This window comes from Dipodomys merriami, unplaced genomic scaffold, assembly GCF_024711535.1.
Source record: "Dipodomys merriami isolate MVZ:Mamm:240054 unplaced genomic scaffold, mDipMer1.0.p SCAF_21, whole genome shotgun sequence".
Classification (NCBI taxonomy): domain Eukaryota; kingdom Metazoa; phylum Chordata; class Mammalia; order Rodentia; family Heteromyidae; genus Dipodomys; species Dipodomys merriami.
The window spans coordinates 19,174,113-19,198,623 of NW_027203493.1; the positions used below are offsets into that span (position 1 = coordinate 19,174,113).

Sequence of the window (24,511 nt, forward strand, 5' to 3'; positions counted from 1 at the left end):
TCAAGCAGTAGAGCACTTGCTTTGAGCTGAAGAGCTCAGGGAGAGAGCCCAAGCCCAGAGTTCAAGCCCAATGACCAACCAAAATTTTTTTTAATTATATTCAAGATATATAAAGATCTATGGTAATAATAAGAAAACAACCTGATTCAATTCATAAAAAGCTCCAAGTATTTGAATAATATGCTTTATTAAAGACATAGAAATCAGCCAAAACACATGAAACAATACTCTATATTAGTGTTCATCAAAACTGTAAATAAAATCTATAAGATGTTACTACCATACACTTATTTGAATAGTTTAAATTTTTTTTAATTTTTATTTATTTTTTATTGTGAAAATACTGTACAGAGGGGTTACAATTACATGGGCTAGATAATGAGTACATTTCTTATCAAGCATTGTAGCCTCCTCCTTTGTTTCCCCTTCCCATCCCTTCCCATCCTTCCCCCCCACCTTTCCCCCACCCAATCCTCCCCGCCCCCCCCACCAAAGTTGTAAAGTTCATTTTTGACAAAACGACTTGTACTTCTCATTCATCAAGACTTATAATACTTAGTGAAAATATGGAGAATTAGGAAATGTTGCATTTAGTTAATGAGAATGCAACAGCTACTTTGAAAAAATAATTTTGGCCATTTCCTACAGTTACATATCTAGCAGTCCCATTTCTAGACATCCAGTGAGAGAAATAGCATATGTCAACGGAAACTCTAAGTGAAGGTTCATAGGTTTTTTTGGGAGGGGAGGGGGTCCAGTCCTGGGGCCTGAACGCTGGGCCCAGCTCTTCAGCTCAAGGCTAGTGCTCTACCACTTGAGCCACAGCGCCACTTCCAGCTTTTTTCTTTTTGCTTATGTGGTGCTGAGGAATCGAACCCAGGGCCTCATGCATGCAAGGCAAGTGCTCTACCACCGAGCCACCTTCCCAGCCCCTCATAGGGTTGTTTGTTTTGTTTTTTAAAGAATAACCTCAAATGAGAAACAGTCCAAAAGTGTACCAACTGGGAATACACAAATTATCATATAGGCATACCAAGAATATTCCTTGGCAATGGAGGGGAATCAGATTGACGAAAATGAAGAAGCCAGTTACCAAAGGTTATATGCAATGAAATTTGAGACAGGTAAAATGACCCTCTCATGTCATAAACAAGTAAGTGATGATCTGCCACCAGGTACTGAGCTGTTTTGAAGGAGTATGAGGAGTTTGGGATGGAAATGGAAATATTCTGTATTTTCATCATGATGGAGGTTATGTACTGTATATGTTTTTTATGTATCAAACTTCATATTTAAAATTGTCTAATTAAACACTAATATAGCATATTTACAAAATTAGAATATTAGCATTTTAATCTGGGCCACTTCATTGCCTACAAGAAGAAATCAACTAAGAGTAAAATATCCAAGGACTTTGGCTCAGGTGTATAATCTTAGGCATTTAGGAGATGGAACACAAGCTTCAAGCCAGCCCAGGCAAAGTTGGGCAAGACTTTGTTTCATAAATTAAAAAAAGGGCCGGGCACCGGTGGCTCACGCCTGTAATCCTAGCTACTCAGGAGGCTGAGATCTGTGGATCGCGGTTCAAAGCCAGCCTGGGCAGGAAAGTCCGTGAAACTCTAATCTCCAATAAACCACCAGAACACTGGAAGTGGTTCTGTAGCTCAAGCGGTAGAGTGCTCTCCTTGAGCTGAAGACTCAGGGACAGTGCCCAGGCCCAGAGTTCAAGCCCCACGATCGACCAAAAAAAAAGGAAGAAAAGAAAAGAAATGTCTGAGGGCCATAGTGCACATGATTTGTAGAGATTTTATCTAGTTGTTACAGACTGGGTTCAATTGCTAGAACCACAAAAAAAGAAAAGAAAAATCTAAAGAGTATGGGTTAATAAATTAGATACATTTATATACTACTCATTCCAATAACACAAGAAACAAATTCATAAGAAATAATACTTCTTATAAGTCATAATGATGTTCATTACTTGTAAAAGCAAATAAGTACATCTGGGTGTTTAGTCTGATGCCTACCTTTATAAGAATAAAGTTGTCTCCAAGATTTATTCAAAACTATATTTAAGGTACTTAATAAGATGAATATATATTAACCTAATATTGTGGTGTGTTAGCCTCTGAAGGGATTTATACTATGACATAAATTTTAATTCTTTAAGAATTTATCATCTATTTGACCAATTTTTCAGTTAGGGAGGAAAATTCTGTAGAAACAGACCCTTTCTCAAAAGTTCCTTCATAAGTTGTAGTTCTCCTTACTGAATAAGTCCAATTAACTGCAAAGGGTGAAATATTTTTAGTAATTCAGAGCTCTAATTTCATAATTATCCATTTTATTTTTATAGTTTTCAGCTTGCTAAATTTATTCTAATATTCTTCCCTGGGTTCCTAATTAAATGGCTTGGTCTTAGGTTCAAATAGTGTATACTATTGTAATCTTTTTGCTATATAAATACTCTGAGTTAGCAACATCAGTTTTTCTTTCTAGGTCAAAGATAGGTAGAGAGACTAAATTTTCTCTTACCTGTTTTATTTTTTAATATATATTTTTATTGTAAAGATACTGTACAGAGTGTTTACAGTTACATGAGTATACTTCCTATCATTGTTACCTTTTTCTTTATTTTTCCCCTACCATGTCTTCCCTCTCTACCTCCCCAGCTTTTCCCTCCCTCCAACACCCTCAAAGCTGTAAAGTTGGTTTTCAACATAGTGTCTTGTACATCTCATTGTTACAGTGGGTTAACCTGTATCCTTATTCAGCATTTTGTTATTTCTCTTCCCCTTCCCAAATTAGAAAAACATATATACAAGATGCAGGGCACTGGAATCAAAGACAGTGAAAACAGGGGTTATACCACGGGGGGAAGAACATACAAAAGAAACAACAAAAAAAAAATCACGTAGTACCTTAAAAACAACATTGACAAAGACAAAACCTCTTGTGTTCCTATCTTGGGGTTCATTTCGCTTAGCATCATTTTATATGGTCATATGTTCATAGCTTTTGACCTTTTCTGCTTGTCCGGTAAGATTATCCTAGATGTATACTAGTTATTGCAAATAAGGGAAACCATGGGACATGTTTCTTTGGGCCTGGCTTATTTCACTTAATATGATTTTTCCAAGTCTTTCCATTTCCTAGCAAATGGCTATATAACAAATACACTCTCTCTCTCTCTCTCTCTCTCTCTCTCTCTCTCTCTCTCTCTCTCTCTCTCTCTCTCACACACACACACACACACACACACACACATCCTAGCTATGGTGAATAATGCTGTGATAAATATAGTTGTTGCTGGTAGCGTTAGTATGGCCTTGTTTGTGATCATTTGGGGAAATGCCCAGAAGTGGGATTGCTGGGACCCTTCACCTTCTGAAATTCATTTTGTTCACTCTGTCTTGGGGCTTTTTTGTGTGTTCCCTATCTGGAATGGTTCCTCCTCTTTACAACGATTGTCCATATATTCCAGAGAAATCCCATTTATCTCTACTGAAAAGCCTTCCTGGTGCCCCCTACTGCATATTTAATTGTAGGCTCATTTTATTTTATGTTTTTAACTAATTGATTTTAAGTTTAATGCCAAGATGTTGTACAGAGGGGTTACAGTTATATAAGTATGGTAGTGTGTACATTTCTTTTTTTTATTGTGAAAATACTGTACAGAGGAGTTACAATTACATGGGCAAGATAATGAGTACATTTCTTATCAAGCATTGTAGCCTCCTCCTTTGTTTCCCCTTCCCATTCCATCCTACCCCCCCAGCCCCGCCTTCTCCCCCAGTGTGTACATTTCTTGTCTAACTTGTTACCACCCTCCCTCATTTTTCTCCCTCTTTCCCTCCTCCTCCCAATTGTGTGTTCATTTTACAAATGCCTTTGTCCATGTCCAAGCTATGCTGGCTGGTTTTGCTCACTACTCTATTCTCATACTCACTAGACCATTAGTAGTCATAAAAATACTTCAAGTTAGTGAATGAAAATTAACTTTTTCTAATTTGACTCATTTCATTATTAATGCTATCTTCTATTATGGCTCTGATAAACCAGAAAAATAAAATTTATGCCAATTTTGTAGAATTATGCTCAAATAAAACTAATTGTTTTTAGTGCCAGAACATTGGCCTTATACAAATCTTAGGAAATAAAATAAGAAAATCTGTTAATATTTACAGGGGTTGTCTATCAAACATTCCTATTCTGCCTCAGCCATTTTACACTGGGCTAAGTCTGTTTAAGGTTCTTCCTTTCAGCTCAAGGAAAGCTACAATTATTTTGCATGGCCAAAGTTCTTATGGTAGTCACATGTCTCTTGTCAACAAATAGTTTGGAAATGAATACATTATTCTGCTATACACTTGAGATATGAGAAGAGGCTTCTGGGAAAGGTTTCTAAGTAGTCTCTTGTTACCCTCATTTTTTTTTAAAGCCCCAAATCCAGAGAACACAGCTGGAAACCTTTCTGACTATGCTCCAGTTGTCATTATCTTTGGATTTCTTGGTTTCTTTCTTATAAAAAGGTATTCTCTGTTTTCTATGACAAGTCATAATAATTGCTATTTAAAAAGTTGGCTTATGTTCCTCTAATGATTAAAAACTGATGTTGCTTCGTGAAAATGGCAAAACTGCCAAAGGCTATTGACTATGGTGAGGAAAAATGGTGATTTAAATACAATCCCTGAACAGAATTTAAAAGAAAAACAAAGGGAGTTAAAATTTAACATAAAAAGTGAGTGAGTGAGATGGCACATTGCTTGTAATCCCAGCTTTTTGGGAAGGGGAAGATAGAAAATTCTTATTCCAAGGCCACTGGGCTTTTGGGTAAAACCCTATCTAAAACTTAAGAGGAAAAGGGACTGGGAGCATCATTTTTAATTTATAAACCTATTATAATTTTAATAGGTTTATAGTATAGGAAGTATTTTAAATATATATTCAATTTAAAACAGAGTTTACTATAATACATTGTTTATGCATTTTTCCTGTGTAGGTTTTAGATCTTTGCACAACAAGAATGAATCTACATTCACCAGCTAGATATCTTTATGATTTATATGGCAAAATAGTTAAAGATGTTTCAAAAGGTAAGTGGTAAAGATTTAGTTAACTATGTGATATCTTGAAAGAAATTTATATGATTTTTTTCCTTTGAACATTAGAAAGAGATAAGATGTACTGAGACAGTTGAATAATAACATGGATAAATATAACATTTTCCTTTCTTATACAAAGAATAATCATGATGGAGCATTAAGGTTTGAAATAAGTTGAATATTTTTAGTAACTTGTAATTAAATGTAATTAATGTATTTTCATAATTAGGATAGTCAATTTCTGTGGGAAATAGCTTTCTGAAACTGTTGGGTCTAGGACTGTGACTCAGTAGCTTGCCTATTGGATTCCTAGTGAGGAAGAAACAGAAACAGAGAGAGAGAGATTGCTTGATTATGATAACATGTCAATATATGGTCATATAGATATGTTTTGGTCTGAGCCTGGCACTGGTGGCTCATGCCTGTAATCCTAGCTACTCAGATGGCTGAGATCTGAAAGTTGTGGTCCCTTCATCTTCAAAGCCAGCCTGGGTATGAATGAAGTCAGTGAGATTCTTACCTCCAATTAATCACCAAAAAGCCAGAAGTGGAGCTGTGACTCAAGTGCTGGCATGCTAGCCTTGAGCAAAAAATCTCAGTGTCCAGGCTCTGAGTTCAAACTCCAGGACTAGCACACATGCATTAAAAAAATATGTGCATGAGGAGTGCCTCGATATGAAACTATGCATTTTTAACTGCAAGGCTCAGCCAAACAACTAGTTATTTGGGAAGTGGCCGCATTGGGTACTTTAATTTGATCTGATTTCTTCATGTGTACTATATAAAGGCTGACCGTTTCTTTATTATTCTTAATTTTTACTAAATGAAATGCTAAATGAATAATTTTACTATGACATTTTGATACTTATAGTTAATAATGCATTTTTGGTCTAAAGATTTTTAAAAATATGTTTGTGTATTTAGAAAGTAGATCTGTTTTTATTGGTTATTTAAAATGTATTTGAAATGACCATCACTTTTCATTTTATTAGGAATTTTTGTCTGATAATTTAAAAGCTCCTGAAAATATCTGCACTCTTTCTAAGAAAGTTATTTGCCTTTAAAGCATGTTAAACACAAGAAATTCTTCCTTATGGGTATTTTGGGAAGTGGTTAGTTTTATTAAAGATTGATTTCTACCTTCTTCATATAATCACTCCTACACTTGCTTTGATTTAAAAAAAAAAAAAAAACACAACTTGTTTTTGATGGTCATGGGGCCTGAACACTGGTCCTGGGTGCTTTCCCTCAACTCTTCAGCTCAAGCCAAAGCACCACTTCTGGCTTTTTTCTGTTTATGTGGTGCTGAGGAATCAAACCCAGGGCCTCATGCATGCTAGGCAAGCACTCTACCACTGAGTCAACTTCCCAGCCCAAAACATATTTTCTTCAGTCCCTATCTAGCTCTCCTAGAATTAAAAAAAAAAAGGTAAGTGAGTAAAATGCTAAAATTTAACTGTAGAAGATTTACATTTAGAAAGTTGACCATTTTTGCTACTTGATAAGAAATGCACTCATACCTTGCTCATGTAACTGTAACCCCTCTGCACAGTATTTTCACAATAAAAAACTTATTTTTTTTAAAAGAAAGTTGATCATTTTTCCCTTCTAAATATGATGTGACCAGATTATTTGTCCCTAGCACTCAGGAGGCTAAGGCAAAGAGGTTCGCAAGTCTGAAGCCAGCCTACATAGCAAAATCCTTTATATATATATATATATATATATATATATATGTATACACACACACACACACACACACACATTGCTTATACATTGCTTACAGAAGAGCATTGATTCTGGGACGTGATTCTTCATGGGAGCCAGAGGCACTCAGATTCATGCCTCATGCTTTGCATGTCCCTGAAGTGTGTTATTATCACATTTTAATGCATGCCTTGCCTTGTGTTTCTGCATACTTATAAAAGCTTATGCCAGCTGAAATTAGTGTATGCAGCCACTAACATGTGGAAGCACCATAGGTTGACTGGACTTAAAATACTTAAAGAAGCTAATCCTTCTGGAGGAACTTCCCGTCTGTAGCAACCTAGTCACTTAGTATTAGGTTTAAATTTTTCTTTCACTTTGTTTGTCATGGTTTTTGTGCATCAAATGATTGGACTTCCTAAACTTTAATGTTTGCTGGTCTTCTGAACCTCAATGTAGAAATGGCCGGGTTTTTTTTTTTTTGGTCATGTGTTATGTGAAAGTTAACTTTTAGTTTAAATAAATAAAATGCTGACCGTTTTTTGTTCTGATATATGATTTTTTAACGTATTTTGTGGCAGGTCAGAAAAACAGTTAATACTATCTAATGCTAAGATCATGCTATAACCCATAGGTATAAAAAATACATTCATGCCCATTGAAATAACTGAGATACAAAATAACTGAGACCAGGGTGAGAAAAGCAGAGCACTAACTAAAATAGTAATAACTACTCACTCAGGAGAAAGTCCATCCTGGGTAGGCATCTCAGAGGACCATTCCACCATATCAGTGTTGCACAAAAGCAATGGAGCGTGAGACATTAAGATGAATGTGCATTGGAGGTTTGAGCCAGGGAGAAACGGGAAGAAGCAGAGGTCCCACAGAAATGTATGTAAGGCCAAGGGTACTCCTTTCTGAGAGGGAAATGTCAGTACAGCAACCAAGCTCAGGGCTTTTATTTGCTTAGAAAAGAGCACATTCACTAACTAATCTATTGTGATTCTTTCCTCTGTTTACTAATCACCTGTGATGTCTTTGATGTTGTTATGAGGGCATTTAAAAGTGGCAGAAGTAATGTCGATGATGACCCATTTTGTAATGTTGTTTAATATCAATCCTATTCTCCATTCTCTAACGTTGTGATATCCTAACCATTGTGATTAATTATTACATTGTTGAACCAGAACTGCTCCCTCTTGAGGGAGAGGACCATGAGTCTCATAGGATTTGTAGGATTTTCATGAGGCATTAATTCTAATAATGATGCTCTGCTCTTTTTGTGAATCCTTCTGTAGTATGTAGTATGAAATTTACCCCCTTGATTATGAAAAGAGTTCGATGAAGACACGAAGTAGCTCCAAGGCTGTTGTGTGTCACACTGAATGTTCACTTCCTGTTCTATACCCCAGAGCAAGCTAATGCGCAAAAACTCTTCCAAAACAGTAGTTTAGGTGCATATTTTTGACAAGTTCTTTGAAGGTTCTGAAAGATATACATAGTGTATTTTATTTATAAGACCCCCCAATAATAGTTGGGCATGTGGCTCATGCCTATAATCCTACTTACTCAGGAGGCTGAGATCTGAGGATTGTGGTTTGAAGCTAACCTGGCAGGAAATTTCATGAGACTCTTCTCTCCAATGAACTACAAAAAACACAAAAAGAAAAAAAACATAAAAAAGAATAGAGCTACAGCTTAGGGACTGTACCCAGACCCTGAGTTCAAGCACAAACATAAAAGATTACAGTTCCACAGAAATGCCCTGAATTTGAATGTCCATTCTCAACTTTATGTGGAGAAACAAAAATCAAAGACAAACTACAAAAGAAATTAAAATTTCTAAAAACTGGTTTCCCTTATTTGCAATAACTAGTATATGTCTAGGACAAGCAGAAAAGCTCAAAAGCTATGTACATATGACCAGATAAGATGATTCTAAGTGAAATGAACCCCAAGATAGAGACACAAGTGGTAGTATCTTTCTTGCTGTTGTTTTTAATATATTTATAATGTACCTTATGATTTTTTTGTTTCTTTTGTATGTTCTTCCCCCATGGTACAACCTGTGATGTCACTGTATTTGATTCTTGTGTCCTGCATCTTGTATATACATTTTTCTAATTTGGGGAGGGGAAGGGAAATAACAAAATGCTGAAATAGGGATATAGGGTGACACAATGACGTGTACAAGACTCTATGTTGAAAATAAACCTTTACAACTTGGCGGGGAAGGAGTTGGGAAGTTGGGGAAAAACAAAGGAGGAGGTAACAGTGCTCAATAGGAAATGTACTCATTATCTTACTCATGTAACTGTAACCCCTCTGTACAGTATTTTTATAATAAAAATATATAAAATTCTAAAAAGCACAGAAATGAATCACAAAGTCAAACACTCTTATTTTGATGTGTTAAAATCCAGTAAAAGTATAAACTTCTCAAGTTTAAATGCAGAGAATTAAAGCCTTCCTGATTTCCAAGTGTCAGCCAGATGACTTCTGGGTGCTTGATTGGAGTTGGAATTTCTCTAGCAGCCACCTTCGTGCTCCTAGTTTCATCCCTCAGGACTCCAGAAGTTGAATTAAGTCTGCATGAACTCTTTCATGGGTCTTACTTCCAACAGAATGAAATTATTATCACATCAACACCACATCCAGCACATTGAAACCAGAAACCTGTTAATGAAAACGTCATTTTCACACAAATGTTTCCAAGAACCTCCTCTTGCCATATACCAGACTCCAAAGAGAGAAGGTAGTCAGTGAAGGAAGAAAGAGGAGAGGGAAGAGAAAGGTTTTTTTGTTTTTGTTTTTGTTTTTTAATTCCCCTAGCATTTGGTTTTGAATTCAGGGCCTCAGACTTGTTCAGCTAGCTAGCTCAACCGATGCTCTATCCCCTGAGCTATGCCTCCTGCTGAGCATTTTGCTGTTTATTTTTGAGATGTCTACTACCTTTGAACTGCGGCTCTTCAGAATGTAGCTTGTGTTACAGACACCTGGCGAGAAAGCAATTTTTCCCAAAAGGCTAGTTTCTGCTATTGATCAGTGTATCACCAGAAATATAACTTATTGAACAGCAATCTCTGCTTGAGGAACTAGTTATGGCATGATGTATGTGCAGTATTTGAGGAAAAATAGAGTAGTGCATGGTCTCTCATCCCAAAGAAAGTGGTTAAGTTCTCAAAATTTGAAACCAGAGTTCAAACATTACTTAGTGTAATGACTTAAAAAAAAATTGGCTTCTTTGAGAATCAATTTCTTCATTTGTAAAACAGGGATTACAATATTTACCCCAATAAACCACTGCAAAAATTACATGAATTACATGTAAAGTACTTCAGACAATTGCCTGATACATGGAATTATATGAAATTAGCTATCACTGTTTCTGTTAAAGTTATTCTCAAAGAGATTTGCTGACAGTGGTGCATTCTTGCATCGCTTGCAAGTTTGCATTGGATACACACTATCAAAACACACCATCATAAAGGTTGCTTTCCTTTGCATGAAATCCCAAACATCTTAATACCCTTTTCCTTCCCAGTCACCAATAATTCTGTACCTCATAGTAAACTGAAGGTGATTCCTGTCTGATAGCCTACTGCCCACCTGGATTTTAGGTGGACCATTCAGCGTTGTTTTCTAGCAGCATTGTTATAAGAGCCTCCATTTATGAAATTGTTAAAGCCACAAGAAATGTACTTCATGGACATAGCTCCCTCTCCCCCTTGTAGCTACATCATTGCCCATTGGAACATAACTTCTGGATTGAAACTTTTAATAGTGTTTCTGTTGCTCTCAGAGCCAAGATTTTGGCATTTCCTACGAAAGGCTTTCCTTTTTTTTTTGGTCGTGGGGCTTGAACTCTGGGCCTGGGCGCTGTCCCTTCAGCTCTTTAGCTCAAGGCAAGCACTCTACCACTTGAGCTACAGCGCCACTTCCAGAAAGGCTTTCCTTTTTTGAATGCTCCTGATCTTGAATTAACATTTATATCTGTCATTTCTTTTTCTGTTAGAGTTGTCTTTTTTCTTTTTTTTGATTTCACTTTAAAAACTTTTTTTAATTGTGAAAATACCGTACAGAGGGGTTGCAATTACATGAGCAAGGTAATGAGTACATTTCTTATCAAGCATTGTTGCCTCCTTTGTTTCCCCTTCCCATCTCCTCCCCCTGCCCTCCCCGGCTCTGCTCCCCCTCCCCCAAGTTAGTTTTTCGACATAACAACTTGTACATCTCATTGTTGCAATGGGTCCACCTGTATCCCTATTTAAACAATTTGTTTTTTCCCTTCCTCTCCACAAATTATACCAACATCAAATGCAGTGAAAACAGAGTTGTCTTTACTGAACACCTGTTTTTTCAGAAATGTTCACTTCTGTAAAAGTCTTGAGGTTTAGCATTATTTGCTACAGGTTTTTTCTTTTCTTTTTTTTTCTTTCCGTTCTTGTTCTTTCTGATCCTTCTTGTATTTATGTAGCCTATGCTGCTGGAAACATTTTTTGCAAGGTCTATCTTAGTGAGAGAGATGAATAAATTCCAAATTTGTCAACAGCAATGCTTTGCTTATGCTAATTTTTACTCTCTAAGTCAAATAATCCTACCAAGGATGTGTTCTCCCACAATTTTAACATCTAATTTAGATGTTAATGCTTGATCCATTATAGTTTTGTCTGGCTCCCCTATAATATAATTCATCTTGCCTTTGCTTCTTAATTGCAAACCAATAAAGTTTTAGGTTTCACCCAATATTCCTTTGAATATTTTATACTTCTCCAATTTATCCTCATGTTATGCACACTTTTTATGTAATTGTTCTGTTCTCAAAGGTGATTGCTTTTTACTATAGATGTTTCCATAACATAACATAAATATTGCCTCTCCACAATATTTAGGACTGTGACTCCTCTGGATGATGATTCTAAGTCTAGTCTCTAAGATCTTATCTTTATTCATCTGTTGGGGCCTTGGTTAATTGTTTTTGATTCTGTAACAAGGCACTTCCTATTTCATAATGACCTCTTTAAGGTAGTAGTTAGACTTGAATGCATTGTCCGTGCTTGGCCTTCAGCGCCTGTTTCTCTTTCATATCTATCAAATCTATATGCTTGGAAATGGATGTTTACCTTTATTCTAAAGCACTCTGTTTCCTTCCCCGTCTGAATCTTTTATTTGATTTTCATGAATACACTAATGTTTTATTGTGATCATAATAATGAAGCATATTTCAACCCAGTGTTGTTTCTCTTTGATTCCTTTAGAAAGTTGAATTCCTTAACTTGTAATCCTTCTTACGGTAGTTGGGGGATGGGATGCATCATTGGAATTGGAATTTGAGTTTGCTTGGCAAGTGTTGTACCACTTGGGACACTCTACCCTTCACCTCCTTGGGGCCTGATTACATTTGAGATAATAGCTTGGACTATAGTCCTCCCATGTATGCTTTCCATGTCACTGGGATACCAGGTACATGGTTCACATTCAGTCACCCCATAGCTTGGCATGACAAGTTCACCACCATGCCCAGATAGTGGTCCAGCATCTCATGAACTTTTCGTTTGTTTGTTTGCATTGGCTTTGGACTGAGTTCCTCTGATCTCTACCTACCTTCCAAGTAGCTAGGATTATATGTTTGAGCCACCAGTTCCAGGCTGTAGTTATTCTATTCTAACTCATATAGAGTATTCTTTTTATAGCAAGTCTACCACTTTTTATGGGTGAGGTGACAATCTGAGTTTATGAAATTCAGAACCATAATCAAAACTTTGTGATGAACTGAGAGTAACTTTAACTGGTAGCGTTTACCTTAACAGCAATGAATGACCCTGATGAGTCTAATGGTAGCTCATTTCCATTTTATCCTACAATACAGACTAAACTAACAGAAAAGAACAGAACTTAAGTCATCAGATCTAATGCTGTCCTCTTAGGCCTGATATTAACAATTTAAGGATAGCACCTGTGGAATTTCTCTTCCATTGTATTTTAAGGAGCTGTCTAGGATGTTTGCTCTTAAAAATCAGCAGAAACAAATCAAATATTTTTTTCAACTTCCAATGCCTACAAGGATTTAATCTCATCTCCAGACTGAAGTTTTAGGTGAGATTCACCACATGGTAAAAGAACAAGTAGCCACAGCTTGCACTGGAAGACAGGCAGCTAGGAGTGGTGGTAACTCATGAAAAGCCTGCATCCTAGGCATCCTGTAACTGGAAATAATCCCAGTTACATTTACTTGCTGTGACCCATTAAACTCAAATTCTACATAGGTCTTAACTTATTATAAAGTTTAAGTCAGGATTCTGTGTTCTCTATGCACAACCATTTTGATAAAAAAAAATAACAAAAACTATATATTCCAGCTACATGGCACAATATAAGCTTCTAGATACCACCAGGGTTACAAAAGCAAGCAAATAAGAAAGAAGCAAACAAAACTACATAATACGCATCATCACAGTGAGAAAACAACCAAGTCAATGACGCTCCATTAATCTTGATATCTTTTGCTGTTATTTGCTCTTAGAATCATTTATTTATTACTTTTTCTCTATTTCTCTTTGTCTCTGTCTTTCTTTCTCTCCTCCTCCCTCTCTCCTTCCTTCCACTATTTCTCTCTGTATTTGTCTATCTTTTTCTTTTGGCAGTACTGAGGCTGAACTGTCATGTTCAGTGTCAATCAGTTTGCTTGTTCTTCGCTAGCACTATACCACTTGATCCATATCTCCAGCCTGGCATTTTGCTGATTACTTTTAAATAGAACATTGGCAGATTTTCTGCTCAACTTGGCTTCAATCTTTGATCCGCCTGGTGTCAGCCTCCCGAATAGCTATGATTACAGGTGTGAGCTGGCAAATGCTTAGCTGGTATTTTTAAGAATTCCATACCAACTTGGTCTCATGGTTATAGCACCTTTCTGAGTTCTGCTGAGACACTCAATAGAACTATTGAACTATAAATTGGAGTGTGTGTATATAAATATATGTATACATATAGAGGGAGCAAGAAAGAAAGGGGAGGAGGGATGCTCTTCAATCATTAAAAGGAATGAAGGGCTGACAATGCTACCATGTGGATGAATCTTAAACATATTGTGTTCTGAAAAAGGAACAGACACAAAGGTAATATATGTTTATGATTCCATAATATGCAACAACAAGAGTGGATCCATCTCTAGAGACAGAAGGCAAATTGATCATTGTCCATGTTTGGTGGGAAAGGGGTTTGATTAGAAACTACTTAATGTATAACTCCTTTTTTGGAATGAATGAAATGTTTAGGGACCATATATAGGTAATGGTTAGACATTTAAGTCTACTAAATGCCACAAATTGTCTACTTTCAAATAACTGATTGTGTATAATATGAATCTCCCATAATCTCTTAAATACTGAGAACTGATTCACTGGATTTGTCCCAGCCAAAGTTTTTGGTTCAACTAACAGCCCCTCCCCCCTCCCGCTTTTTTTGTTGGTCGTGGGGCTTGAACTCTGGGCCTGGACACTGTTCCTCATGTTCTACCACTTGAGCCACAGCACCACTTCTGGCTTTTTCTGCTTATATAGTGCTGAGGAATTGAACCCAGGGCCTCCTGCAGGCAAAGCAAGCACTGTACCACTGAGCTACCTTCCCAGCCCCTAACAGCCCCTCATTCCAAGACATGTAAGCAAACAGCCAAGACCAGAAGGATCACCCAACTGATTTTCAGTTTCATGAGCTAAATAAAAGCTTATTGTTTTCTGCCATTAAATTTTAAGGTGGCTTTTATGCATGGCTTTGATACAAATATTATCACATAACATTCACTGATGAAACAACTAAGTTTTACTTAAGGATCTTAATTCTTTATATTGTTAAAGAGTAAATTTCCTCTGGCTTCGAACTGTGATCCTCAGATCTCAGCTTCTTGAGTGGCGAGGGTTACAGGTGTGAGCCACCAGGGCTTAGCAAAAACACTATTCTTAATTACATATTAAGTAATATTTCCCTTTAACTTCTGACTGGAATTCTTTAAATTTGGCTCATCTTTATAAAAATTGGCCAAGTATAAAAATATTCAAAAATAAACTCATGATTTTGGAAAAAATGAAATACTCCTTTATTGTATTTTGTTCAAAACTTTACATGGCAAATAATATATAAGAAAAAATTGCACCCTATATCCTGATCTCAAGAATCTTTCTCCTGTGATCTTTCCCTAACCATTTAACTTAATCCTCTGCATCTCACAAGTACTCAACACAGTCTCCTTCTTGTTGCTGAATCAGTGCACTTAATGTCACAGTCACTGAAGTAACTTGGGCAGTGTCCAGCACCCTCACCCGGAGCTCCTGCTATTTTATGCCCACTCAGAGTAATCAATCTCTCATCTAACATTCAGTAACTTAGGTAAGTCAGGTATATTATGTTAGTGTAACAAATGACTCCCAAATCTCTGTAGTTTTTTTTTTTTTTTCTATATCCCATAGAACTCTCAGTGCTACGCATCATTCTTGGTTGACTACATCTGTACTCACACGTGTCAAATCAAGTCACATGTCATTTCTTTAATTCACCACTGTGGGGTGTATCACACCGACACAGCCAGGTGTGTAGAATGGAAGGGGTAGTGAATATTTTGCATGATAATAGAACACACTACACTATCCCTTACCTAAAATCGGTATTAACAATTTATTATTATGGAACAAACTTCTCCCGATGGTTAGCAGCTGAAACAAACTTATCCTATTTCTCAATTTTTGTGGGTCAAGATTTCAGGCATAGCTTATCTGGACCACCTGATTCTCAGTCCTTCCGAGGTGTAACTGAAGTATCCGCCCCAAAGTTTAAAAGTATTATTTAAATATGATTCTATTTGTTTTCCCCACTCATGCACCCTTTTCAAAACTTCTTTCATTCCCTTTGTTCCACATGCTGTAAAAACTTGATTATACAGAATTTCTCTTTTATGCATAGGATTTATCTCTAGCAAAAAGAAAGCATTTTGTTTACATAGTACTAAAAAATAAACTCTCCAAAATTCTTCTCATATCTCCCATGAAACTAGGTGCTAGATCTTCAATAAATAAGTGTTAAAATAAACAATTTTAAGTATAGAATTATGCTATGATGCCTAAAGTGAAAATACTTTAAAAGAGATGGATTAAATTCAATTTTTGTTGGATTAAATTACAACAAATTACTCACTGTTTACTTCTTTTGTGGGTAGCTCTCATTCTTGCTACTTAGTAATTCACCTACTTTAATAGTATTTTGCCATATTCCATAGAATTTTAAAAGCTAGAAGATTCTCACTTATTAACACATAGTATGAAACAAATGATAATGAGTACCTTTTTAGAAGATCTGCTTTAGAATGTTATTAATTGATTTACTTTTGATCTTCACACTACAAAACTCTCACATTGTTCATAAACTGTCTTCCTTTGTCTTCAAAAAGTGTCCATAGATTTTTATTCTATTTCTAGCAAGCATAATTTTTTCCTTAAATGTATTTTGTAGCTGACTAAAATTTATTCTATTTATTGCTATTAGTCTTAATTATTCCTAGCATATGATTTCCCTTCAAATATAAATAAATATATAATTATATAAAATATATAATGTATAAGTTATTTATTATACACATGTGCTCATATATTATATGTTTGTATATATATAAATATAAATATATTCCTTCCCAGGTTAAATATACCTTAGTGGGCCCTCACCATTCTGGTGGCATAACTCTTTGTGAAGCCATAAATTGCAATTTTCCAGATCAATGATGACTAAAACAGCTCTACCGCATTATGCAATCTACCACTGCATTATTATTCTTGTTAGTCACACAATATCATTTACCTATGTGAATAGAACTTGTTGTCAACTGAAGTCCCTGAGTTATGGCTCACAATTTGCTACTTTTACCGGATCCTGTAATTTCACTGCAAAGTTTCCAAATGTTAGAACATTGTATACTGATTCATAGGATTTCTACTTCCAAGTTTTTTATTTAGTAGTTTAGCTTTTTGAGGAAAGTCCATGATACTTTTATCTCCAGTTAAGTACCCAAAAAACTAGAAATGGAGCTGTGGCACTAACATTGAGCACAAAAGCTCAGGGACAGTGCCCAGGCTCTGAGTTCAAGCCCCAGGCTTGGCAATTAAAAAAAAAAATTATCTAGCCAGGCCTTTGTATGACCAGTACTGCTCTTTTTTTTTTTTTTTTTTTTCTAGTTGTGGAATTGTGTAATCGTTGACAGTCTAGATTGTAGGGGTGACATCTTGGCTTTCTCAACTAGAGCTGGGTAAACCAGAAGACTATGACCTGCAGACCAAACCCCCACACAGGGACCACTCCATAGGTTTGTGTGTGCATACACACGTGTGTGTGTGTGTGTGTGTGTGTGTGTGCGCACGTGCACTGGTTTCCCTTATTTTTTTTATTTTATTTTTTTTTTGTCGGTCGTGGGGCTTGAACTCTGGGCCTGGGCGCTGTCCCTCAGCTCTTCAGCTCAAGGCGAGCGCTCTACCACTTGAGCTACAGCGCCACTTCCGGTTTTCTGGTGGTTTATTGGAGATAGGAGTCTCACGGTCTCTCCTGGCCGGGCTGGCTTTGAACCGCGATCCTCAGATCTCAGCCTCCTGAGTAGCTAGGATTACAGGCGTGAGCCACCAGCGCCCGGCTTCCCTTATTTTTTTTTTAGGCAAACAATTGTAAGTCAAAGCAGCATCTACTCATAACTTTCTTAAATTTGTTTTGGATATTAAGATATCTATTTCACTTTGACTAAAAAAAGAGGCAATTGTTATTTTTTTTTTTGGAGGGGGAAGTATGGGTTTTGAACTCAAGCCCTCATGCTTGCTAAGCTGATGCTCTACCACTTGAGCCTACCTCTAGCCCTGCTTTAAAAGTTGGCAAAGTTTTTTTTGGCCTGAGCTGGCCTCCAACTATAATCTTCCAGCCTCAAGCCCTTGATAAGCAATCATGAATTTTAAACGGAAAACTTAAGTAGGAAATCTTAATGTTTACTACCATTGCTTGTTCTTCACCTTGTTGCATATATATATCAAATACCTTAGAAGGGGGCATCCATATTTACTTAAGGACAGTAGATGGTAGGTACAATCTACTGGCACCTGCTTCCCTATATGGAAGAAATAATGGCTATCTGGGGTGTTGGGGATTTCTCTAAGAGTCTTCCTCTCTGTTAATTAAATATTTATTGATTATTAACTGACCTCATGCCATGTCTTATGACTGCTATTTGCTTTTCTGATGGTTGCTAAACCATTTTTTATAATTTGTTATTAAAAAATTTCAGGGGGAAAAAACATTAAAGCCTTTGGATAAACTTTCCTTATAATGAAACATTTGCTTCTCATCAAGCCATAAATCCTTCTGGTATTTATCTTTTCGTGTTACAGTGAAATGTGAAAATTTAGGCCTTTTGCTGAAGAAGGATACCTGGGCAGGCAATATTTATCAGTTTTTAAGTGTGATTAGAGCAAAAATTGTCACTGCTCAAAGAGCTATGCCTTTGGATTGGAAAGCTGCAGCTCTGTAAAAATCTACAGCTCTTAGAAAAATCTACTGCCGGGCTGGGAAGGTGGCTCAGTGGTAGAGCGCTTGCCTTGCATGCCTGAGGCCCTGGGTTCAATTCCTCAGCACCACATAAGCAAAAAGAAAAAAGCCGGAAGTGGCGCTGTGGCTCAAGTGGTAGAGTGCTAGCCTTGAGCTAAAGAGTTGAGGGACAGCGCACAGGCCCAGAGTTCAGGCACCACGACCGGACCAAAAAAAAAAAAAAAAAAAAAAAAAGAAAAATCTACTGCCATTTGTGACTTTGCTTGGCGTCAGGGCTTTAAGAAATGGTTCTCAGAGTCTCCAGGTGGATTTCAGGCATTAGACTTAGGCTACCCTTGTTGCTTAGATGAAAAAAAATAGGATGGACTAAGTAATTACTGATTTATACTTCTACCATTGGCCTACAGAAGATAATACATTTTTTAAAAGATGTTTAGTGACTGTTGGAATCTTTTTAAAAATTTATTTATTTATTTATTTATTTATTTATTTATTTTATAGCTTTCTCCCCCCGCCCCCCCAGATCTGAGGACCCAAACCCAGGACCTTGCGCTCACCAGGCGGGTGCTCTTCTGCTGAGCTAAACCCCCAGCCCCTGGAATCTTTCCAGTATAATTAGATCACTCTCATCCTCCATTAAATATAAAAATTCAGCAGTGTGTGATATGGACACTTTTAAAGCTAATCTACTCATAGTTACTTTGGTTTCTACAAGAAATTCTCTTTGGAAGTCTTTGACAATTAGACACTTTTTCTTCACGAGCATATGATCATCTCTCCTAGGTTCTGTTAGGGTAAAGTTGCATGAGTTATAGTTTTTAACCAAGTCTGTACTTTCTGCCTTCTCTTTGAATGTCTCTTTCTATGTTCTTGTTTTCAGTTCTCTTAGTCTCTGAACTCTAACACCAAAATCATTACTCTTACTCTAATGACTACTTCATGATCCCAGACGTTCATTATAAAACAAATTAAAATATATATAATTGACAATGGCGACAAGTAATCCTAATTATTGCTATTTATTATAAAGCTCAAAAGAAGTCAACTAGCAAAAATTTATCTTCTTCTAAGAGTTTTAGAAAATAGAAGGCATAGTAGACAAACATGCATAAAATGTTAGAAGGAAATTCTGCTTTTGTGAAAAACATGGAGAAAAAAATTCTCAAGTAATTCATAGTAATCAATGAAACTGTTAAGATTTTGGCTGTCACATTTAAACTATACATTTTCATGACACACATATAAATTGCATCCTAAACAAACCAGCAGTATATTTACTTAGTGGTTGCATTTAATAGGACAGATCTACTTTACTAATATTATTGACTCCTAGGTCTCTGAATTAGGTATGTTTCTCAGGAATTATTACTTATTTTTACACTTAAAAAGAAAATAAAAGTCTGCATTTTTGAAGTTTGTTGTAGTGTGATTGCATTTTGAGATATTTTATAATTAGCTTGCTTTTGAATGTTCCTTACATATATATAAGTGCTTTGTATACTTAATTTTGTTCCTCAGTTTTACTATGTTTTCTATTCCATTTTTTTCTTATTAGCTCAAAAGTTTATTTGTGCCTTGTTTAACATTGGACTTGACATCTGAGAATAGAAATATAAATAACAAATAGTCATTGAAACCAATAAAACTGTTATTGAATCAAGCAAATATAATGGTATTTCTAAAGATGGTTACTTCTACTGTTTCTTAATTTTTATTTTATTAATTTTATGTTCTAGACTTTCTTAAATAATCTCTCTCTCTCTCTCTCTCTCTCTCTCTCTCTCTCTCTCTCTCTCTCTCTCTCTCTCTCTCTCTCTCTCTCTCTCTCTCTCTCTCTCTCTCTCTCTCTCTCTCTCTCTCTCTCTCACTTTCTTTTGTCAGTCATGGGGCCTGAACTCTGGGCCTGGGCGCTGTCCCTCAGCTCTTCAGCTCAAGGTTAGCGCTCTACCACTTGAGCCACAGCACACTTCCGATTTTCTGGTGGTTTATTGGAGATAAGAGTCTCACAGACTTTCCTGCCCAGGCTGGCTTTGAATCCTGATCCTCAGATGTCAGCCTCCTGAGTAGCTAGGATTTCAGGCGTGAGCCATCGGCGCCCGGCAAAATACTTAATTTTCTTATACAGAGCTTTTAATTTTATAAATTGTGTCATATATATTCAACAGTTTGACCATTATCACACAAAAATATGCTTAGATATAGCTGCTTCTCAATACTTAAAGTAATATTAAGGTACACATGTACCAGTATAATCAAAGTACATCTTTACTACATATCCAATATTTCAGATGCCCAAGGAATTCAGAGAGTTCACAGGAGATTGCTATGTTTGTTTTTCATTTTTAAGCACATAATAATTCATTGTATTGAAATGATTATTTAACTCACAGCCAAAATTTTGCCTACATTGTCTGTATCTCTTAACCATCCAAAAATCTTTCTCTCTTTGCTACACTTTTAACCCCTCTGTACATCACCTTTACAGTAAATTTTAAATTACAAAAAATGTAGGGTCCAAGAGACTTTGCTTTTCAAAGACACACAGTCTATTATTTTTATTGAGAGGAAAGGCAAGATTCAGACAATAGAATCCCAGCTTATTTCTACTTGTATAAATCAAGTCATTTAAATAAATGAATTGTGTATGCTGACCTGTTCTACCAATGTGTTACTGGGGGTGTATGGAAAAGAGATGTGCATGGTGGTGGAAGTAGAAAGAGGCATAAAGCGTATTGGAAAACTACCAAATGTCCCCTGCAAATGGGCCCTATTCAGAATCAGTAAGCGTATGATGAGTGAAGTGGTTTTGAATATCGCCTTTAGATTCCATGCTGTTACAAGGCCAGCCCTGAACATGGCAACTCTTATTTCCACACACAGTACCTCTTCACTCTCAATTTAACCCCAAAATCTGATGAACCCATTACTCCATACTTGATTTCATGGAACAAGGAGTAGATATAGTTACAAATGATCAATCACAAGCCGTGAACCAAAGCAGCAAGGCATTAACAATTCACACCATTTCGGTCCACTTGCTCAAGCAGAAGATGTGCCAGCATATTTAATGCACAGCTACTTCGTTCAGTTTAAGAAAAGGCATGACTCAAGCTGCATTTTCAAAACCAAGGAGACTTTCTAAGATTTTCTATTTCCTATGCCTCAACGTCAATGTTCATTCACCTATCAGCAATTAAAATAACCAGGTGTCCTGAAAAGGTCACAAAGTCCAAATTAAATTTTGCTCAGGTAAAAACAATATGACCTAAGGAATTCTTTCCCCCAGTGCATCCCTCTTCTGTTTGATCCTATCATACAAATCAATGTCTCTTTCAGCAGTATTATAGCACTGTAGACCCCACGGCAATGTACCGTCAGTTTAATAGGATCACTGAAAAACTAAAGCAACTGTGAAAGATTGCTCTAAGTATAGCAATCGTGTGCTTGTCATTTTGTTCAGTGGAGGAAAAATCCAAATTTGGGTAGGCATCGGTATTTAAGAAAAAGACTGCTAAATCTTTTCTCATAAGTACCTTAGGGACAATAAGATTTGACATATTTCATGTAAACAAAAGTACACAGCAGCTGTTAGTTTGGTTTTGTTTGAATAAAAATTCATTGATATAAATCAAGTGACATAGGAGACAGTTTGTTCTCCAGCATTTCATCTTCCCAGAAGACCATGTTTTGGCGTCTGCTAGTTGTTCTGGGACTAGGAGCTTTCCAACTGTTATCAAAAGCTGGATAAGGAGAGCACGTGCACACACACACGCGTGCACACACATGCACGCACACACACACACACACATACACACACACACACACACACACTCACCTTCGCACTAGCTCAGGATCGCTGAAAGCATACCCCCTAGACTGAAAAGCAGTCAATATTAACATCTTTTAAGAACTCACATTGGTTTGGTTAGCCCAAAAGAATATGTTTAAGGTCACTGTCAATTTAAAAACAAAAACAAAAACAAAATATTCCATTTGGGTTGGTTGGAAATTTCCAAGTGTTTTAATGTATTTCTAAGTCATATCTGCTAACCATGAGTAATTTGAAGCTCAGATCTATTCGCTTGCTGCCTGTCACAGAGTATAGAATGGATTCTTCACAAGAAACTTCTTTGGGCAGTACTTTGCTCCTAGTCTCATGTAACTCTGACTGAAAGGTGCAAATTATAATATTATTTGAATTATGATACTAGACATTAATTGGCATGAATTTTAATTTTAGACTAGAAGCAGTGACTAAAGCCTTTGATTATTTCCTGTGCTTTTTGAAAATAAATTAATTTAAAACTCCTCTTTTGTTAAGCCTTCAGAGTAGAGTCAAATGCAGTATCCAGAGAGTGTGCTTTAATGGAAGAGGTTGCTTGAGGAGGAGTCCGTGTGTTCCCTTGGTATAGGTCTGGACAATAAGTTCTATTGTGTCTGGCGGGACTTGGAGCCCTGTGTCATGGAGTCCTCCTATCATATATCTAAGAACAATTCAAGCTTTTAAAAAAATCAATAATGAGATGGTAAGAGCATAAGATCTTGAAGACTGAGAAGCTTGTTTTTGTATTTAGCATTTTAGCTCCTTGTGTTTGGAGTCCTTAGAAGGAATTAACTCTTGTATTTAAAATAGATATCGTGACCTTAATCTATATTTTTGCTTCATTTAAAATTTTTTTATTATATGTTGTTCTCTACAGAAGCATGATTTATGACAATGCAGGATAAAGAAGTTTCTGAGGGCTTTCAAAAATACATACTTCTGGACTCCTTACTTATTTAAATGTTTCATTGCAAATGTTTATAGATCTTTTTATGTTTATTTTCCTCCTTGGTCTTCAAAAATAATTTTTATGAAATATTAAGAGAAAATAATTTATATGCTCTAAATATGCTTCAAAAATTGTGTATTCTTGTTCAATCAAATTTTGGTCAAGTTTTCATTAGGTTATTGAAAATTACAGGTTTGGAGTGATTCTGCATATCTGTATATATGGTCATAAAATGTACCCAATAGACTGCTCACATAGGCTATAGACATTTGTTGAACTAATAAGACATTTTGACCTAATATGCTAGTTAGCCTGATTTTAATTCTACAGTATATACATCACATTATATCCATAAATATATAGGATTGTTTCTCGTCAACTAAAAATAAACCAAAACTAACTAAACAAAGCACCATGACTTCAAAAATCTGAAGGCTTTTGGATTTAGTGGACGAAGGAGTGGAAAGGGAGATGATAAGGACTAATAAAAATGAATTAGGAACAAATAACAGTATGCTAAAATGCTATAAAAAGCCACCTGTGTTAGCCCACACCTACAGTCTTAGCCACTTGGGCGGTTGAGATTGGGAGGCTTCTAATTAAGAGGCCAGATTGCACACAAATTTTATATTTGATAAAAATTGTGCACAGAGACTCATATTTGTCACCCCAACTACATAGGAGGTATACATTGTGGTCCAGCACAGCCCTCGCAAAAGACCCTATTTGAAAAATAACTAGTATAAAAAGGGTTAGGGGCATAACCCAAGTGGTAGAGCACTTGTCTAGCAAATAAAAGGCCCTGATTGATTTCACACATTAATTCTGACACACACACACACACACACACACACACACACACACACACACACCCTCCTATAGCAAGCATAGAGAGAACAACAAATAATTCTGAATAACTAACACGATATGACTTTTCAAGGTAAAAATAAATTCACAGATGCAAAGGGGAAGAAATTCAAAGAAAGCAAAATAATATGAGCAAGAAAGGTATGAAATTAAGGTTTTGACTACTTTGGGTCATTTGATCTCTATACCCACGATACTCAGTATTAGTTCTATCCAATGAAGTGAGTTACATGCTATGCTCAAAATTCTCAGTTTTGGTCCTGAGTACATTGAGATGATTACTTTTCAATTTACTCTAAATATGTAACCTGCAATTAAACATAATGTTTTACCTTTACAGTGATAGAAATGATGCCATTTGACTGATACACATGTATTACTAAACTTAAAGGATTGTCATTACTATTTGTGTGTGTGTGTGTATGTGTGCTAGTGTTGGGGCTTGAACTAAAGGTTTCACACTGGCTTTTGGTTTTTTCCTCTCAAGACTGGTGC

The 24,511-nt window shown here is 36.3% G+C and overlaps 1 protein-coding gene across 1 annotated transcript in view; it reads left to right on the forward strand.

The window, feature by feature from the left end:
- Dcdc1 (doublecortin domain containing 1) overlaps positions 1-24,511 on the forward strand; it is a 323,039-nt gene that overhangs the window by 24,517 nt on the left and 274,011 nt on the right. The window contains 1 exon segment of the mRNA XM_070032669.1: positions 5,003-5,096. Coding sequence (XP_069888770.1) covers positions 5,003-5,096 — 94 coding nt within the window.